Source organism: Hydra vulgaris, chromosome 04 (assembly GCF_038396675.1).
Source record: "Hydra vulgaris chromosome 04, alternate assembly HydraT2T_AEP".
In the NCBI taxonomy this organism is placed as follows: Eukaryota; Metazoa; Cnidaria; class Hydrozoa; order Anthoathecata; family Hydridae; genus Hydra; species Hydra vulgaris.
In genome coordinates, this window is record NC_088923.1 from 28,205,565 (window position 1) to 28,227,632 (window position 22,068).

The 22,068-nt window shown below is 24.6% G+C and overlaps 1 protein-coding gene across 4 annotated transcripts in view; it reads right to left on the bottom strand.

The window, feature by feature from the left end:
• The window catches only part of LOC101235387 (nucleolar protein 14), a 66,353-nt gene that overhangs the window by 38,470 nt on the left and 5,815 nt on the right, over window positions 1-22,068 (bottom strand). For 2 of the 4 annotated variants that reach the window (XM_065795975.1, XM_065795973.1), the window contains exons 8-20: window positions 16,811-16,894; window positions 16,645-16,713; window positions 16,497-16,576; window positions 14,051-14,121; window positions 9,129-9,149; window positions 8,441-8,563; window positions 7,877-7,932; window positions 7,764-7,794; window positions 7,082-7,142; window positions 6,916-7,003; window positions 6,348-6,433; window positions 5,755-5,861; window positions 496-527 (exon numbers count right to left, since the gene is read on the bottom strand). In XM_065795975.1, the coding sequence (XP_065652047.1) occupies window positions 496-527; window positions 5,755-5,861; window positions 6,348-6,433; window positions 6,916-7,003; window positions 7,082-7,142; window positions 7,764-7,794; window positions 7,877-7,932; window positions 8,441-8,563; window positions 9,129-9,149; window positions 14,051-14,121; window positions 16,497-16,576; window positions 16,645-16,713; window positions 16,811-16,894 (909 nt within the window). Of the gene's footprint in view, window positions 1-495; window positions 528-5,754; window positions 5,862-6,347; window positions 6,434-6,915; window positions 7,004-7,081; window positions 7,143-7,763; window positions 7,795-7,876; window positions 7,933-8,440; window positions 8,564-9,110; window positions 9,150-14,050; window positions 14,122-16,496; window positions 16,577-16,644; window positions 16,714-16,810; window positions 16,895-22,068 lie in introns of all 4 variants that reach the window. The other 2 variants (XM_065795974.1, XM_065795972.1) reach the window with 1 other exon arrangement.

Sequence of the window (22,068 nt, forward strand, 5' to 3'; positions counted from 1 at the left end):
TAATATATATATATATATATATATATTATATATATATATATATATATATATATATATATAATACGTATATATATATATATATATATATATATATATATATATATATATATATATATATATATATATATATATATATATATATATACAAACATATATATATATATATATATATATATATATATATATATATATATATATATATATATATTATATATATATATATATATATATATATATATATATATATATATATATATGTATAATATATATATATATATATATATATATATATATATATATATATTTATATATATATATAATACTAAACACGACTTTAGATATACTGGAACACTTTTCTAAAACATTTCTTGAATTCGAATTCTGTCTACTAAAGAATGATGACCTAATATTAAAATAATTCAAACATTTCAAAAATAAAAAATTATAAAAAATTCTTTAATTTAAAAATACAAACATAAAGAAAATAAAAATTACCTCTTTTAAAGTAGGAAACATATTGCTGTTGCCTTAAAAAAACATGAAAATTTGTTAATAATACAATTAAAATTTGTTCAAATAACTTTATATAAATAATCTTTTAAATAATAAAAACAAAAATTTTCAAATTATGCAAATTATAAACAACAAAATCATAAAAATAAAATTGTAAAAATGTTTATTTGTACAATTTATTCATCCATACCATACCAGCACTCATTTGTTCATACTTATATTTATACATCCATTATATAGAACCATTATGATCACTGCTTATCAATAAGTTAATACATACAATACACAACACCATTTTATCTGTACTGATCAATATTATTTTGATTGATACTATCATTATGTCAGTATTGATAATTGTTAGTGATTAACATGTTTCTACTAAAAATGGCAGTTTTTACTGGTTTGTCAGTAACAATCTCAGTACAAATTTCAATAAAAAGAATCATTATAAAGTTTTAAACCATAAACTGTTGATTATGAATAATATTATTTGTAATTGTCATTAAACAAACATTTTTCTTCAAAAAACTCTTTCACATACTTAATTAAATATGGTAACTGGTACCATGTAACTCAGTACTACCTACCCCATGTCCTGCTGCCTTGTAGGGTGTGCTTTTTTTAGGTAAAAACTAGCAGAAACAAACTCAACTTAAAAATCTACTGCTTTGGGGTTCTTGGTTGAGTAGATGCTGGAGATGGTGTCTTGATAAAAATACTTATCTTGGGGAGATGTTAACTGCATCCAGCTACTGTCTTGTAGAAGGCCTCCTTGGCAAAAACTTAAAGGGTAAGCAAAATAATTCTCTATCTATGAATGAGTTAAGTTGTTTTTATCTCACCAAAAGTAATCATTAAGAATGGAATCTATGATTCCTTCTCTTTAGTTCCAAGTCAAGCTTCATTCTGCTCCATGGTTTTCACCTTCTTGCTGCTATAGCATAACCATTTTTTAAATCTTTTTCAGAGGAACAACTCCTTGAGAACAAATGGCTCTATATTATTGTAAGACATCTATGTAAAAAGGTGCTGTCTGATGCTAAGATCCATTATTCTAATAAATAATCTTATTCACTAAATCTCATATGTTATCTCAGAAGTTAGGCTCTATTGAGTTTTGGAAAATCTTCAACGGAATTATTAACAAGGATAGGTCTAACATTCCACCTCTTATTCATGGGAGTGATCTTATTACCTCTCCCAAGGATAAGGCAGAACTATTTGCAAAGAACTTTTCTTCTAATTTGACTCTCGAATCTTATGGCCATTCTTTCCCTTCCATTCCAATTAAATAGGTAAACCCATTGTTAGACATTCAAATCACTCCAGCTTCTGTTACTAAAGTCATATCTTGATTAAACACTTCTACAGCTTGTGATCCAGACAACATTCCTATCGTAGTCTTACAAAATTGTTCTTCAGAACTCTCTTCAATTCTCTAAATTATTTAATAAGTGCTTGACTGAGTCTTGTTTTCCTGCCTGCTGAAAAATGGCATCTGTTGTTGCAAATAATTGGAGAAGACTGATCGGAGATAGTTGGAGGGGACAGAATGTTCTCCGAAGTTTTTTAAAAACTTCGGAGAACATTCTGCCCTCTTTTATCATCTCCAATCAGTCTTCTTTGTGTTATTAGCAAAGCCTTTGAGTCTTTGATCAACAAATTTCTCACATTCCATTTTGAATCAAATAACTTACTGTCAGACAATCAATAAAATTTTCGATTCTCATGCTCTATGGCTGACTTGCAAACTGCCGTGACTGAAAAGTTTTATCGTGCATTAGATGGAGGTGGAGAGGCTAGGGCTATTGCTCTTGATATATATAAAGCTTTCAACAAAGTTTGGCATATTTGTCTTCTACATAAGCTTGCTTCATATGGTGTATCTGGGAAGGTTTTTGAGATTATCAAATTGTTTCTTTCTAACTGCTTTATTATTTACTGCTTCATCCTTGTAGGCCAACACTCATTATTTCATTATGGTTCATCTAATGATACTCTTTCTCTTCTAGACAAGGTCCAAAAACCATTGTAAATATAGTTGGACTCAATCTTTCTGCTAAGTTTGAGCCTCTTTCCTATCATCATAAAGTTGTCTCTTTCTCTTTTCTACAAATACTATCATGGTCGCTGCTTAAGAAGCATATTAGTTCCATCAACTAAAGTTTATGCTCGCTTGACTCATCATTCAGCAAAGTCTTATTTGTTTACTGTATTTGTTTCTGTATGTTCTAAAAACTTTTATTTGTCTAGTTTTTTTCCCCTCACATTTGGAACTCTCTCCCATCTTCATATTTTCCTGACTTATACAACCTACAACTTTTTAAGTCATGTCAGCTATTTCCTTGCTCTGTAACTCTATTCTTCTTTTTTTCTTTCTAGTAACTTCTAACTTAAAAGTGGAAACAGGCTTTTACCCCCAAGATTGAAAGTAAAAGCCTGCACCTCAGCATCATGGCTATATAATATATATTTATAACCTATAATATATATATATATATATATATATATATATATATAACTTATTTCATTAACTTGATTATTTCATTTAAATCTAATATGTTATTTTTATTTGTTTCTTATAATTTTATTTATTGAAAGGGTTAACCTGCATAATATTTATATTTAAAATTATTTCTGTTTTCTATTTTTACATTTAGGTCAAAATCTAAATATTTACTGTATTAGGCATCCTATATTTTTTAGTTATTTAAAATTTAAGTAATATTTAAAATGAAATTATTTTCAGAGGCAGGTTTCTTTCTTTTTTTTTTTTTTTTTGTTCTTTTATTAAAACTTTACAAGTAGGTGATTATAAATATAAACTGATTCATTTACAATGTATAAAATAAAATGATTCTTTTACAATATAAACTGATTGTTTACAATGTATAATACAAACTGATTTGTTTACAATGTATAAAATAAAATGATTCTTTTACAATATAAACTGATTGTTTACAATGTATAATACAAACTGATTTGTTTACAATGTATAAAATAAAATGATTCTTTTACAATATAAACTGATTGTTTACAATGTATAATACAAACTGATTTGTTTACAATGTATAAAATAAAATGATTCTTTTACAATATAAACTGATTGTTTACAATGTATAATACAAACTGATTTGTTTACAATGTATAATACAAACTGATTTGTTTACAATGTATAATACAAACTGATTTGTTTACAATGTATAATACAAACTGATTTGTTTACAATGTATAATACAAACTGATTTGTTTACAATGTATAATACAAACTGATTTGTTTACAATGTATAATACAAACTGATTTGTTTACAATGTATAATACAAACTGATTTGTTTACAATGTATAAAATAAAATACAGTACATATAATAAGAACTTTTTTCAGTACAAATAATAAACTTAGCACAAATTATAAATATAAAAAAGTAACGCTGTTAAAAAATGCAGGAAACTTGCAGAAGACCATGTGATCTTATCATCAAGAAACTACTTTTAGTTGCAATATTTTTGTATAATTAAATTATTAAAAAAATTTCTATTTAGCAAAGTCTCATGGTGACATTAGAGTGAGATATAAAAAGCTATTAGATAATCAAAAACAGAGTAAGGAAAATTTTTTTGCTTAATTTGAGCTATTTAAAAATAAAGTTAGCAATAAAAATAAAGAACTAATGATATTAAGGTCATAAATTCCACCGCTAAGTTTAAATAAGTGCATTTAGGCCATAGTGCAGTGGTTAGCGTGCCTCAGAAGCTAGAGTTGTTCAACACTAGAGTTGTTCAACAGCTGAAGCTAGAGTTGTTCAACAGCTGGGCAATTTTTTAATTAAGAGAATCCTAAAAAATACCATTTCTTAAAAATAATAAACAAAAGTTCCTTAAAAACTAAAAATCACCCAATTGAATTGTATCAAATACCCGATTAGCCAACTAAATTCGTCAAAAAACTGACTATAACTCAAAAATCACCTTTTTGAGGGGGTAAAACATCCTTGCCTAAAATTGTTTTTATATGCAATCGTTAAACATAAAAAATCTTTGTTTCTTTAAAACACTCTTTGTATTTTTAATGAATATTTTACACCAAAGTTGAGAGAAGTAAAAGCTAGAAATATGTTATACACAAGCTCAAAAGATAAGCTTATGCGGAAAACATCTAATTGTGTTGTTTTACAAAAGTAATGTAGGTAAAAGTAACATATAGAAACTTGAGTGTTTTATTGCATTTTTAAAATAATGCACTATTCTTAAATTGACTATAAAAATTTGACTAAAAGATGTGCATTTTTTGCTTGTGGGTCTTTATTACTTAATGTTTTTTGTTGAAATATTCAAAGAATACCCAAATACTACAATGATAAAGCACATATTTTTGAAACAAAGAAATGAGTTTTAAAAAATTGTATAATAACTATGAAGTTTATTGCTATAAAAACTTTTTCAAAATTTCCAGAAATTTTGAGCTAAATTTTTCGGAAAATTTCTGGAAATTTTCCAAGAAATTTTTCACCCTACATGTCTTTGAAAGAAAGGTGAAAAAAAAACATTCTGGCTTTCCGGCCTGAATATATTCCAGCCGGAACCGAAATAACATAAAAGTCACAAATTCTGGCTGGAAAAGAATTCTGGTACATCCTTAGTAAATGTTTAGGCTTTAGTCTAAAGTCTATTTACAATGACACTCATGATTATACCAAATTATAAGGTTGCAACCTTATAATTTTAGAGTAATTATATTATGTATTAGAGTAATTATATATGTATATAAGTATTAATTTCTTTTAGAGTAATTATAAGGTTGAAACATTAAAATTTCTTTTATGTAAATTATAAGCTTGCAACCTTAATACTTTATCGATAAAATCAAACTTAAAAAAAAACAAAAAACTTTCAGTTCAATACAAACATTACTGTAATATAAATGATAATATGGCAAGTAATATAAATTTTACTATAAGGTAAACTATTTAAATTAATTAATGTTACTAATTAAATTATAAGATTACTAACATTTGGTATTGTTTTAACATTTGTTAAACATGTTCTAAAATTGTTGTTGAAACAATCCTTTATAGTTTTTACTTTACTCCCGATAAAAAAAATCTTTTATTGTTTAACTTTTCTTTGGATTTAAACTTTTAACTTTTATACCCAATATTACATTATAAATATTGGGATTTATACCCAATATTTATAATGTGAAATAGAAAACAAACCAATTTTATATGAAATGAAATCAAACCTTTTGAATTTACTTGTAATGATATTTTTTTGAAAATATTTTTTAACTTTTCTTGCATTACAGATGTTCCGTGTTTTGGTATATCTTGCATTAACTGTTGAATAAAACTGAAAAACAATAAATTATTTTATATATATATATATATATATATATATATATATATATATATATATATATATATATATATATATATATATATATATATATATATATATATATTTATGTGTGTGTGAGTGAGTGAGTGTGTGTGTGTGTATGAATATATATATATATATAAATATATAAATATATATATATTTGTGTTTGTGTATGCATGTATGTATGTATGTATGTATGTATGTATGTATGTATGTATGTATGTATGAATGTATGTATGTATGTATGTATGTATGAATGTATGTATGAATGTATGTATGTATGTATGTAAATATGTATGTATGTATGTATATATATATATTTGTGTTTGTGTGTGTGTGTGTGTGTGTGTGTGTGTGTGTGTGTGTGTGTGTGTGTGTGTGTGTGTGTGTGTGTGTGTGTGTGTGTGTGTACTTAAAATATCATTTTAAGTACACACAGCAATTAAATTTAATTACCCAGACAAATCATTAACTAAGCTGAGTTTTGGTTTTTCCATATCACAGACATAATCAAAGTAATTCAGAAGAACATCAAAAAAATGCTAAAAAATTTAAACAAACAAAAATATAACAACAAAAAATATATTGAAAGAAAAATGATAACAAAGATAATAAAATAATAAATACAACAAATTCATTTGTAACAAATTAATTTAAAGTTATAAATAAAACAATTTTGTGTTATACAAAAAATTTTTTGCTTTTCTTTTTTTATACTTTTTTAATGCTTTAAATATTTAAATTAATTTCTAAATATTTATCAGTCTCAATTTCTGTTCTTTCTTTTAACTCTTCTTTATTATAAATATTTATTTTTTAATTATTTTTACTACCTTATGACATTTTAATGTGAAAATATTAAAATTTTCTTATTATAGTGACATTAAAAAAAGAATAGAATTTACCTTACAAATAAAAATGTGAAAAATTTTCTAATTTCAGTGCTTTTAAAAAATTAACAGAATTTGACAAACAGTAAAAAAAAGAACTTAACTGACAAATTAATACAAAATACAAGTTTTACATTAATCTTGTTAGTTTTTTTGCTTCCATGTATCTTTAGTTGCTTGTAAATATTATTAAGGGCAGTTAAAACATCTTGATTTGATTTACTGAAAACAAAAATGGTTTCAAAAATATTATGAATTCTCACTATATACAATGCTCTTTTAAAAAATACCAAAATTTACCAATCTTTTAACATTTCCATTAAATTGTTGAGGTTAACAGTGTTGGAGAGATTAGTTTGAGCTGAAAATTAAAGTAATAATTCAAGTAAAAATGAGATTTACAGTGTTGGAGAGATTAGTCTGACCATTTTTGTTTAAAATTCATAATAATTTTAGAAAATTAAAACAATATGATAATTATGTAAACAATAATAAATAATAACAAACAAATTTTTATTTAATTAAATAGAGCTTTAGTAACTATAGCAAAAAACTATAAAAAACTATAAAAAAGTTTTAGTAAAACTTTTTTTAATTTTTAATATTGAACAAAGAATCACAATAAAACCAGGTCAAACTAAAAAAAATCAAATAACAAAATCCTTTGTTAAATCGAAAAGAAAAAAAATCCCATTATTACTTTCCACAAAGCAATACTTTTAATATCTTAATTTTTTTAAATGAACTTCCCAATTTTAATTTTTAATTTCCTATAATTTCTACATTTCTAATTTTCTATATACATACGAGTCACATTTGAAAATGAAATTAGAAACTGAAAAAACTTTTTAAAAACAATTTATAAAAATAATTATTTTTGATTGAAGTTCAGTCTCAGTATGTAGATTTCACTGTCCCAAAAAAATCAATCAATATACATAATATATAATACACACAGCCAAAAATATAAAAACACAGTTACCATCCAATTCAATAGTTTTTTCTTCTTTAGTCTGTAAAAACATAAAGTCATCAGATAGTAATAAAAAAGAAAAGCAGCATTAATGGAAAAAAAAAATCAAAAAAAATATATACATTTTTAACTGTGCATTTTACTTCATTTCCTTTATCCAGCATATCTGATTCTTGATCTAAAATTTATATATGTATAAAAAAAAAAGAAAAAACAATTGATTTTTTTAAATCTAAGTTTATTTTTTAGTAACTCCAAACATAAATAGTGGTTACTCAGAGTCCAAAAGCAAAACAAATATTATTTTTACACAATGATTAAGTTTAAATTTTAATGAAAATGAAGTATATATTATATAAATTTTGTTGTACCATTCAAAAACATGTACTATATGTCTAAGTGATGACGGATTAGGTCAACATCTAATCCAACTTTAACTTAGTTAAACTACTTTTTTCTGTCTCCTTATTAAGTTTAAACTGTTGTTAATGCATAAATCAGACTAGATTTTTTCGAAAAAAAGGAATCAACAAATTAGAACTTTCCTTAAAAAAAAAATTGGTTTCTTTGTTTTAACTTATCACATGAAGATCCTTTTAAAATAACATTTTTCAATATTGTTCAATATCTTTGTATTAATATAAGTAAAAAGTTAATCAAGTTCAAGAAAAGATATCGTTTGCTACCTGAATATATATCAGAATCGTCAATTTCATCATCATTTGTATCAACACTAGTGGAGTCACTATTTTCGTTATCACTTTCACTTTGATCATCATCTCTTTCATTTTCTTGTTCATCTATTTTACCTTTTGAAAATTTAAAAAACACATATAAAACTCAAAAATAAAATAAAAAAACCCTAACTCAAACCATGAGTACAAGAAAAAAACATTTATTCAAAACATGAGAATCTCTTAAAAACATGCATACATGTGCACACAACTAACACTAAAAAGTGATGCTTAAAACAACATTTTTCTTTATATTACTTATTTTTTCTATAATTGAATAACATAAAGGAAATTCAAATAATATTTTTAGGGCACCACATGGTTTTAAAACATTTGACAGGTCCCTAACAACATAAGAAAAAACTGGAAAAAAAATTGTTTATATAGTCTTAAAATAAGAAAGAATTATATATAAAATGACTACTATTTTTGCAATTTTTTTAAATTCACTTTTCCAGGGCTGTGTGGATACCCTATGAATATTTTTAAAAAATATCACAATTAAGTGTTATTATAATGCGAGAACACATCTCTTAAAAGTCATACACATGTCTATCTCTTAAATCCTAAAAACTTTTACTTAATGTTAAAATATAAATGTTAAAATAAATATAAATTATACTTAAGTAATTATATTGACCTCCTATTGAATTTAGTGAATCTAAAAAGACAAAAATACAAATGATGCTTAGATTAAAACATTACAAAACTAAAACAAAGCCACAGAATACAAGATGTGTATATATATATATATATATATATATATATATATATATATATATATATATATATATATTAAAATAATTTAATTTTTAATTTTTGAGATGTTAGGGAATATTCATTTGGAATATTTTTTATATTTTATTATATTTTATTTATGATGGGAAAGAATATGAAATAACAAAACAAATAACAATTTAAGAGTTGGAAAAAAAAAAAGTTATTGATTTCGACCATTAAAGCAAAAAATTGAGTTACAAAAAAGGTCCTCAAATAAACAGTGCACCACTTGGAAAGCCTTTTATTAAATAAAATTAAGAATGGTTCATACATTAGACTAAATAGAGGCTAGTTAACAAGCTGTTAGATCTGCATGAAATATCTCTGACAACATAATACTTAAGTAGAGAGTGCTTCAAAGCAATTTCTATTTAAGTAGAAATTGCTTTGAAAGCTTCAAAGCGAGGCCTTTGGTAAGTAAAACACATACGTATCACAGCAAAATAAGTGATGATTTTATACTACTACTAGCGTAGGTCTATACAGTGCATTCTACATTACATACATAGATACAGTGCATTCTACATTACATACATAGATACAGTGCATTCTACATTACATACATAGATACAGTGCATTCTTCATTCTACATAGCACACTATTGCTAATGTAACTTTATATTCTGGAAACTTTTTTAAATAATAAAATATGAGTAAATAATAATAATGTCCTTCATACATAGATACTGCCTGCTCAAATGCAAACACTAAGATAAAATCTTCAAATTGCATACAGGGGGAGACATAATTAAATTTAAAAAAAAAAAAAAACATTCTTGAAACCGAGCACAAACATCACACAAGAAAGTATTCTATATCAGAAGGACAAATAAAGAAAAATACTAAAAAAGAAAAAGCATATGTTTAACTGCATTTGATTTTCAGATGATTTTTGTCTAATAAATCAAGATACTAGGTAATAATTTTTTTTTGAACTGCTCATATTATTTAAAAATACACAAGTCCTTTATTTATATTCATTACCAGGAATGCTATATGGATTTAAAAGATTTAACTTAAGTGATAAATTTTTTTTTAAAAAAGTTCAATTTTAATTTTTTTTTGCTGATTATTTACAAAAGTAACAAAATAATTTTTGTAAAATCTATAAGATTTATTAAATTTGTAAAATCTTTTAAGACTTATTAACTTCTAAGTCCAATTAATTAAAGTGAAAAAAAAACTTTTAAAAATTACCATAAGAAAATGCAAGCTTTATCTAACTCAAGCTTTACCTAACTCAATTTTTATTAAGTTCAAGTTATGTAAATTTACCATTAAAAAACAAACTGCATATATTCATTATGATGATTCTACATTTTTCATATATGAGCTTGTGAGAATCATCATGGTGTAAGTGAAAAAAAAACTATTTATAATACATAATAAAAATAAAAAATATAATACAAAGGAAATAATAAAAATACAATCAAATTTAAAGTTAATATTCATTACACAAAAAGTGTTGTACAATAAAGGACAGGATGTTAATATAAGTTAGATTAGAACAATTCAATACTTCTGTGCTTAACTTGCTTGCTTAACTAAGGCTTCTGCCATTTTATATAAAGCTTTTCTTTAATTTCTAATTCAGTTTCTCTATTGGCAGAATCCAGAATGGCAAAACATTCTGCAGTTGCTTTATTAAAACAATCAATGTTGGATTTAATATGTTGAAGTATATGTGATTTTTTATCTTCCTTAAAATGTTCAATATATTATTATTGACCAAATTGGCGGAGTTGCAGTTTTTCTTTTCTTTTTAATGGTCTTTTTAATATTATGACCAAATTGACGGAGTTGCAATGGGCTCTCCTTTGGCTCCTGTGTTAGCTAACCTATTTATGGGTGAATTTGAAAACAAGTGGATTGAAAAGTATAACGGCACTCAGCCATTGTTTTACAGGAGATACTTTGATGACATTTACGCATCTTTTCCATCTAAAACTGACAGTATAAATTTTCTTGATTATTTTAATTCTAAACACCCAAGTATTAAATTCACTTGTGAACGTGAACAAAATGGTAAATTACCTTTTCTTGATGTTTGCATTGAAAACCAAAATAACCTCATAACTAGAATATACCGTAAAGAAACTTTTACTGGACTATTGAATAATTATTTTAGTTTTACATCATTTCAATACAAATTGTGGCTAATTAAAACTCTCATTGACAGTACATTCAAAATAAATAACACCTGGGCAGGATTTCATGAAAATATTCAGTAAACTAAAATAACTTTTCTTAAGAATCAATATCCTAATAAACTAATAGATAATTCTTTAAAACTTAAACACTCTGAACCTTTTGAAAAACCTAAATATGAATGTAAATATTTTAAATTACCCTATATTGGTGAACGATCTTTAAACGCTCAAAACAAAATATCAGAGTTAATAAAGCTGTTTTGCTTTTTAAGAGAAACTCATCATAAAATTGGCATTTACTTCTACTAAAATTCAACAGTTTTTTTCATTAAAAGATATTATTCCCAGAAATTTAAAATCTAACATTGTTTATAAATTTAATTGTGCAAACTGTAATATTTGTTACATAGGGCGAACTGTCCGACACATTCCTCAATGTATTGATGAACATTTTAAGGCAGATAAAAAATCACACATACTTCAACATATTAAATCCAAAATTGATTGTTTTAATAAAGCAACTGCAGAATGTTTTGCCATTCTGGATTCTGCCAATAGGGAAACTGAATTAGAAATTAAAGAAAATTTTATATAAAATGGCAGAACCCTGATTTAAACAAACAAGTTAGGCACAGAGGCATTGAATTGTTCTAATCTAACTTATATTTTTTATTTTAAGTATGTATTATAAATAGTTTTTAACAGCAATTTTTAATGGATTTTTAATTACTTTGTAACCTATATATTGAAAAATATTATATTGGTCATTTTAAACTGATGATGAACTTTGAAATTCCAAACATGTACTTCAAACTAAAAAGTGTTTTTTATTTCACTAAAATAACAATATCATTTGTGTTCACCAGACCTTTCGTATATATATATATATATATATATATATATATATATATATATATATATATATATATATATATATATATATATATATACATATATATATATATACATATATATATATATATATATATATATATACATATATATATACATATATATATATACACACACACACACACACACATACACTATACTAATGTTAGACTTTTTTTCATCAGATAAAAGTATTGGTCATTTTATTAGGTTTATCATATATTATGTTTTATTAGGTTTATCATATATATATAAAACTGTTATTTTATGATTACTATTCAAACTAGTTAAAAAAATTCCAATGAAGATAAAAAGACTATTTGGCTAATTTTCTTAAAGCAATCATATTAAATTATAAAACTTGCCAAAATAGCCAAAGCAAAATGGCTAATTTGTTTTATTAACTTTAGAAAAGGATTGAAACTTCTCAAAAAGAATTATTAGTAAATAAGTTTTACAAATAATATTTTAGAGTTTAATCATTTTCATACTTTCAACTTTTATTCAGGTTAGGGAACTTCTCACAAGACAATATTAAACCAGAAGACAATATCAAACCAGGAGACAACTTTTCCTAAAAGACTTTTTAGAAACAACCTTCTTCTTCTTGATGGTGAAAACCTACCTGATACCTGATGATAACCACCTGATTATAAGCAGAGTATCCTTTAAAAGCTATAATGGAAATCTCAAATAAGCATGGGTAAAAAAATGGACAAAGCTACATTGCAAAAAAAACTCAGAAAAGACTAGAACCTAATATATCAATTCAAATTAAGGAGCTGCATACCATATTGTCAGATTTTTATGATGTTAAAACTGAATCATTCATTTCAGGAAATGAAGAGATAATTAGAAATTTGTAAAATAATTTTTTAATCAAAGAAAAATGTTTGAATCTTTATTGCACTGTTGCTAGGATTTGAATTGATGGTGAAAGGGTTTTCAATTGATGATGGATAGGTTTTCAATTAATGGTGGATAGGTTTTCTTAAATACTTTTAATCTATTATGCAAACTTCAGAAGGTCTAGACTGTTCTGGTGTAAAAAAAGATCTTTGGTTTTGACTTAAGTTTAAGATTTTTCAGGACATAATGGAAAGTTTATAAAATTACTTTTATAAACAAAATCTTATCAACTAAATCTTTTAAAACCATTAGAATGATGTAAAATAGCCACTAGCATTCAAAATATGGCTTAAATATGGTAGTTAACTTATTTTACACTTTAACTAATTAATCAAGATCTTTACACTTTAAATTACACTAATTTATCAAGAGTTCATTTTTCACATCAAAAATGGTGGTTTTTATCAAGAGTTCATTTTTCACATCAAAAATGTTTTTGTCAAACTTTGTTTTAAAGTGTAATGCTCTTTATTTTAAATAAACCTTTTTCACAACATATGTTTTATATATAACATAAATTTTAGAATTTTAAAGAAAATAGAAAATATTTTAACAGAGCATTTTTAGTCTAGACAAAAAATTCTGATGGCGACTATTTCCCCCTCTCCCTCTTCATAGGTTTGAAAAAAAAAGTCTAAAAGTTCGTTAAAAAACTTAAAAATTGCTTCAAAACTTAAACAAAAAAAGTAGAATAAACAAAAATTTACTTTTTTTTTACTCTTTAAATTTACCCTTTTGGTCAGAGAAGAGTAGTGTAATACAGTCTGGTTTTCAAATTTGCATAATGAAGCATTATTATTTTTCTTTATTGTTTAAATAGAAAAAAATTCTACCTATTCCTTCTGGCAAAATCATTTTACCATCATTGTAACGAACCTCATATCGATTATCAATTTTTTTGTAACTGAAAGAAATACAATTATTAAATTACCAAAAAACTTTATAAACACAAATCTAGTTACAAAAACACACATAAAGTTACATAAACACAAATCTAGTTACAAAAACATGCAGTTACAAATGCAAAATATCAAACCTTAAACTTAATTCAAAAAAAGAAAAGATTTAAAAAAAATAAAAAACTATGAATTAAAATATCTACAAAAATTGATTTTTAAAATTTTTTTATTCTTTTAAAGTATAAAATATTTATACACTTTAAGGTTTTTTTTTGTTGTTGTTGTTTTTTTAATATTTTCAAGATATTTTATAACAATTGAACAACATTTCTTTAAGAGGTTTCAAAATTAATTTCTAAAAGTAAAATTTTTGAAATCGTATTGAAAAATACAAACATTTACAAAAAATTTCTTCTTAAAAAATGGATAAGAAATGGAAAGAAAATACCCGAAAATGAAAGTTATAATTTGACAAAATTTTTAATTTCGCTAGTAATATAAAAATATTTATTTTATAATATTTTTTATAATATTGTTATATTTATTTAAATAAATAAAACAATATTATAAAAAAATATATAAATATATTTTTTTATAATATTGTTATATTTATTTCACATTTAAATGTGTTTATCATTTAAATAATCTTTAGTTGAATCTTCTCATTCTTTATTTCATCTTCTTAATTTATAACTTGTGTTGGTTTTTATTATTAACCAACAGAAGTTATAAATTTATTATAACTTCTGTTGTAATAATAAATTTATAACTTCTGTTGTAAACTCATTAAATTTAAAATTTGATGTTGACAAATGTCACTATTGGGCTTTAGTATGAAATTTGATGTCAAAACTTTTTTGTGAATGTAACTATTCTAAATTGAACATTATTTCACAATCCATTAATTTCTAATTTATGTTACACATACAGTTATATTACATATAAATGTATTTATGCATATATATATATATATATATATATATATATATATATATATATATATATATATATATATATATATATATATATAAAATATTATAAAATCACTTAACGTAAATTTTTCTCATCTTACATTGTGTTTCATCAATTAGGACTCATCAGAAATGAATGATCAAATTAATAAAACTTCAATTTATACCAAAAATTAAATTACAGAAAGTCACAAATGTCTTAACTACTGTAAATTTTCATACATATGTAGAATTTGCTGACACTATCATAAAAAGAACTCTTTGGAAATGATTACTTATGTTTTTTTAGAAAAAATATCTTTAAAAGGGGCACTTAATGTAACTATTATTTGAGCTTATTTATTTTTATAGTTTTTTAGGAGAAACTTACTTTTGTGCCAGTATTTAGAAATTAATTCCAATTTTTTGTTTAATAAACATTCTTGGTTTGCATGTGTAATTACTTCAAATTTTTCTTGTAGGCATAATATACATTTTTTGGAAATACTCTTATATGCAGGCGCTGTTTTAAGGATGGACCAATTCAGTAAAAAATCATCAATATTTTTATCTTTTAATTCCCATATATATTTTGACAGCATGGTGTCTTTTGAATACTTTTTATTTTTAAAAGATTGCTTATGATTGGCAAAATGTTTTTTCCATTCACCCTCTGTTATGCCAATATATTGTTTATCAGGTACATTCTTAGAGGAAACAATACATTTATATACCACATTTTTTGATAAACCACTTCTACTCATTGGACAATTGTTTTTTTATTTACAATTACAATTTTCTGTAGTTTTTTCATTTAGGATTTCTTTTTTGTTTAACAAAGCATTATTATATATATCCATATAATAAAACTTTGTAGAAAAACCTTACCTTATTTTAATAAGGAAACTTGGAAAAAGAAAAACATAGACGACTGCTTTGATGTAACAATGGGCAGTTATGAAAGTGCAGAGATTTGTGAATTTGTTAGACTATGCATTTTAGATTTATTGAGTAAAATAATCAATATAAATGGCAAAAAAATAATAATAATAATAAACCACTGGAAAGTTTTAGTTTTGTTTACATTTACTTTTTAATGACACATTTCTTTGTAACTCTACAAAAAATGGTGTCTTTAAAGCGGTTTATTTATGTTGATTTTTCAAACTTATTTTTCCAATAAGATAGTTACTAGTTAACTTTAAGTTATTTATTTTTAAGTTAACTCTTAATTTCTTATAAACTATATGCTTGAAGCAACTTAATACTAAAAATTGCTGATACCTAATATATACACATTGACTGTGAGTTTAGGTTGGGACAGTGATGTGAAAAAGAATAATGCATTTGTGTTAAACTAAAAGTCAAAATAACATCACTTAAACTATTGAGTCTATTTGTTAAAAACATATATATATTGAAAAACATACTTTTCTATAATAGCATCGGCAGAAAGATATGTCACATTATCATCCATAAAATTATCATTCATTCTCATTTGACGTTGTTTCTAGAAAGAAAATATTTCTACTGTAATAATTACCTAGCAGATTTTAAAATGTATTTAAAACTTATTACCTCTAGCTCTTCCAAGCGAATCTTCTCAAGTTGTGCAATCTCTTCAGTTGATTTTAACCTATTAGTTGCCTAAATCAATAATAGTAACAAACACAATATTATTAACAAATACAATAATAGTAGCAAATACAATAATTGTAATATTTTGAAAAAAGTCTCAAAGAACCTGCGCTTTTGCTTCAAAAACAAGTTCTTTTACAGTCTTGTCATAATCATCTGGCTTAACATCTCTTTTTGAACTACCTTTAGGCTAAAATATGAAAAGAACAAACTATTTTTCAATAAGTAAAATGAAAATTTTAGTCAAAACTTAAAATATATATACAACTAAAATACTTAATATTCCCAAGTAAAACTATTTTAATTTTATTTAACAATTTATGATGACATGTGTAAAACAAGACAAATGAAAAATATATAAGATATAAAATATTGTTAATATGTAAAACAAGGCAAATGGAAAACTTGAGATATAAAATATTGTGATTATTTAAAACAAAACCTCCACTCATGACCAAAATCAAATTACTGACAGACCAAGCTTGCAATTGCAGATCAAAATTTAAATAAGATATCACTATCAAGAAGCAGTATCGTTGTTGAATAGAAAACTGTGAGAAAGCAGGAAAAGAAATCAAAAAAATGGTCATAACATTTTTTATATTTCACCAAGCTGCTGCCTCGTTTAAGCCTGACTGAATAAGTTTAGCATACTGGTCTTTTTATGGTTGAAAAGGATCAGAAAATTCTACTTAGTGTGTTTAAAGTTTCCAGAAGCACTGGTATTGCATTTTTTTTTTGGGAAAAGTTTTATTATATGATGTTACTATTTCAACCACCTTCATTTTTGATTTAGCATGCCTAAAGATTCGGTAAGGGCTAGACAGGGCTTTTGTGGATTGCATGTGGACATAATACTATTTTGTCTAGTGACTTTAAGAAAGCATATGAGCTATTGTTAGGTTCTTTTATTGCACTATTTGTATTTGCATTGGGTATTTATTGACAAAACAATTTGCAAAACTGATTCAAGGAAAGATCTTGGCAACGGATTTTAAATTAGCATTGCAGGTAAATGTTTTCTGTTGTTATTCTTGTAAGAAAATTTAGACAGTTTATTCCAAAGCACTATTTGAACACAGGTGTTTTTCATCAGATGAGATGGATGGCTAAAGCCATTTAGTTCTGAAAATTTACTTGTTCAAAGATTAGCTCTCGGTTTATGGAAGGCTAATATACAATTGTAGCCTTTATTATATGTATGTATATATGTATATTGCCTTATACATAAACTAGAACCAAGAAATGACTAGATATACTCCTTTTAATGATTGTTTTGATTTAATTTGTGATTGATTTAACCATCCTCCATAATTTATGCAGTCGTTTTTTGAGAAAAAATGTTGATTAAAGTTATTTTTAATTAACAAAATTGATTTCAAAATTTTGGAAAAAAAAAGGAAAAGTTTAAAGAGTTGAGCAATAATCATCAGTCTGATGCTTCACAGTTTTTCAGTTTATGTGAACATGGTTCTCAAGGATCATTTATGCAATTTTCAGTTTGATGCTCTACAGTTTTATCTTTAGTTTATGTAAACATGGATCTTAAGGATTGATAGTTTGAACTAAGTTATCCTTGATAGTTATCATAACAATCTATATCTTCCTTTATTTAGTAACGGCTCTAGATCTAGATCTTCCTATATTTATGAACGGTGTACTGGATGAGTACATTACTGTTTACTCGATAGTTGGACATGCTCTTGCAGCCAACCTCCAAACATTATCACATCATCGTAATGTTGCTTCTTTTTTACTTTTCTATAAATACTGTAATGGGTGCTGCTCTATAGAGTTAGCGTCTCATGTACCATCTACTAAAGTTCATTCTTGTGTTACTTGTCATTTAATTAAGCATCATTTTTATACTGGGACTGTTCCTAAGTGTTCCAAAAATTCTTATTCATCTAGTTTTTTTTTCTTGAACATCAGTTCTTTGGAATTTGCTCCTTCATCTTGTTTTCCTGATTCATATAAATTGCAATTTTTTGTCGTCTATTAATCGTTATCTTGCTCTATAAAATTCATCTTTTCTCTTTCAATAACTTTCTACTCTAATAGTGGTTGCTTACAGCCTTGTTGGAAGTTGAAAGATGTTAAAAAAAAAAAAAAATAAGACAAATGAAAAATATGTGAGATGTAAAATATTGTGAATATGTAAAACAAGACAAATGAAAAATATGTGAGATGTAAAATATTGTGAATATGTAAAACAAGACAAATGAAAAATATGTGAGATGTAAAATATTGTGAATATGTAAAACAAGACAAATGAAAAATATGTGAGATGTAAAATATTGTGAATATGTAAAACAAGACAAATGAAAAATATGTGAGATGTAAAATATTGTGAATATGTAAAACAAGACAAATGAAAAATATGTGAGATGTAAAATATTGTGAATATGTAAAGCAAGATAAGATGTGAAACTTTTAAAACATTTAATGAGAAATTTATGAAACAGCTAAAATGTCAAATTAACGACAGTTAAAAATACAAAATTTACAATTATTGCTATTATTTAGTATAATATGGAACTTACTGTTCAACCATGTGTTTTTTGTCATAAAGCTTTTGAAACAAAATACTATACACATAATATAACAATTTTGGACAATAATTTATTCATAAATTTAATATAAAAAAGTTTAATTACTATCTTCTTTTAAATATAATTACCTACAGGCTCACAATTGATTCACTTTTGTAATGAGAAGAAAACGATTTAAAACTTAATGTAAAATAAATGTAAAAAGTAACTTTTAATCAAATAAAATTTATTAAAAAAAATAAAGCGCATTTTCTTCTTTAACTCTGTTTGTGAATTATTATGTAAAAAATTATTTAAACATCTGTTGCTGTTGTTTTAATCAATTAATACACTTATTTTAATCAAATTTTATTCAAATTTATTTCACAACTGCAGTTTAAATGCTTTTTTACAATAATTAATTATGACCTAATGTTTTCTAAACACTTGCTGCATAAACAATATCAATAGATAATTTAAATATTTCAAGTGACTACAATTTTGCCAAAATGCCAATTTTGTCAAAATTTTTGGCAAAATCCATGCAAAATACAATTTTGCCAAAATGCATGCAAACTCGTTTATACACATTGACCCTTTATCCATGCAAAATACAAAGTCTTTTTATAGGCGAAATAAAGTTTGTGGAAAATACAATTATTTTTTCCAATACAGCAAAATTCATTAATATTTTTTAGGTCAAGTTGTATTTTCCTTTCATAAATAAAATTAGTAAAAAGATCACTAAATCATTTATTCAAAATAATATTTAAAAATGTTTAAGAGGAAGAATATCTGGAATATCCAGGATGATGGTATGTTAACACATCTTACAAAATTATTTACTTATTCACATTCTTCAAGTTCTAGGCAACTTGGTAAAAAAAAGTTCTAGGTATTTGGGCAATGACTTATCATTCCCTAAAATTCAATCTGTAGTGGCTATATGAAACAAATCAAACTGCTTTTATAAGTACTATGTAATTATGCAATAATAAAGAAAAAAGAAAAAAATGTTTATTCATTATTGAATTTTTGTGAGCGTTTTAAAGGGAAAAAAAACTTGTTATTGAAAATTTCTTTTTAATGTGTCAAAATATTTTAAAAAAAATCTATTTGCTTTTAAATAAACTCAATAAGATCAGTTTGAGTATTTCAATTAAAATCATATTAAAACTGTAAAAATAAAAATAAAAACTACAACAAAAAACTATAGAGCTTAATAGGTTTTAAAAATTTTTATATTTTGAATAAAAATTTTTTTTTTAAACTAATTATAAAATTTTTCACCACTAGTGCACTCATGTACTCCGAGGCCTACACACATACCACGCACACACACACACACGCGCACACACAGATTCCTTTGTTACACCCTTAATATGTTCTATATGATAAAAAAAAAACTGGTTTTGGAAAATTGTCGAATAAAAAATATTTTTAGAAGTCCTTTCAAGGGTCTTAAACATGTTGTTACATGATCAAGAAATTTTCTTGATCATGTTAGGAACTTATTACCTTGAACATGTAATAAGTTCCTAATATTATCAAGAAAATTTTTTTTTAACTATTTCCAGCTGCTTGATTGTACAAAAATAGAGACACATTGATTTTTATCAGCATACAAGAAAGATACTCTTGGTAAATTTTTTTTTTTGCTGCCTTTAGTATCATTGTTGCAATAGATAATGCTGTAAAGCAACTGTTAACGTCAAAGACAATTTTTCAGGGTCCAGAGTCTCATAGACTTTTAAAATACACATAATTCTTGAACGCATTGAACAATGCCTTTGTAAACGGAAATTAGATTATGAACTAAGGCTTAAACAAGCAAGAGAGTCATACAGAATTTTAAAAATATTGGTCACCATTTGAAATTAATATAACCATTGATGTGTAATATGGAGGGCATTAGATGAAGTTGTAGAATTTAGTTCAAAACATTCTAATAATTTTTTTTCTATGTATTTTTGTTTTATTTGTTGCTTTAAATCAATTTTTTTTTTAACATTTAATATAAAAATATTTATTAAAACAATCTATTAGTTCTTATAATTCTAATACACTTGTGCATACAAGTGCATCACTACAAGTGCATCACTACAAGTGCATCACTACAAGTGCATCACTACAAGTGCATCACTACAAGTGCATCACTACAAGTGCATCACTACAAGTGCATCACTGCAAGTTTTAAAATATGGAGAAGTTCTATTGCTCATTTTATAAAAATATTGCAGCTAGCTGAAGTAATTTTTAATAGATAACAATTTATAACTTTTACATAATTAAATTGTAATGCATACATCAAAATCGAAAAAAGAACTTTTTTTGGTTTTTAATTTGAGGGCCCCTGTGCATATTTTTCTTTTTTTTGGGTAAAATAATATATAAAATCGCATATGTTTTTAAATCCTGAAACAATGTATATAATCATATTTTTTTTTTTTCATAAAAGAATATATGAAGCCTTTGAAACAAGGATAGACATTCAACCTCACCTCACTGCCAACCTAAAAGTATTTGAGATTCAATGTTATCATGGTGAAACCTTTGTGTTAAAAACTTTGCGTTGACCGGATGCCAACCAAAAATAGTTCAAAGTCAACAATTTTTTTCCCACCTTAATTTTTCTAATTCTGAGGGCTGTATATGAAGTTGTATTTATTTTTAGATCATGAAACAAATAAAAATTTGTTTAGAAAATTTGTTAAAAACATTTTTTTAAAGTTTTTAGCAAATTGTAGTATAAAATAAGTTGTGAAATTTTATAACTAGATTAAAATCAAATATATTGTTATTTTATATATATATATATATATATATATATATA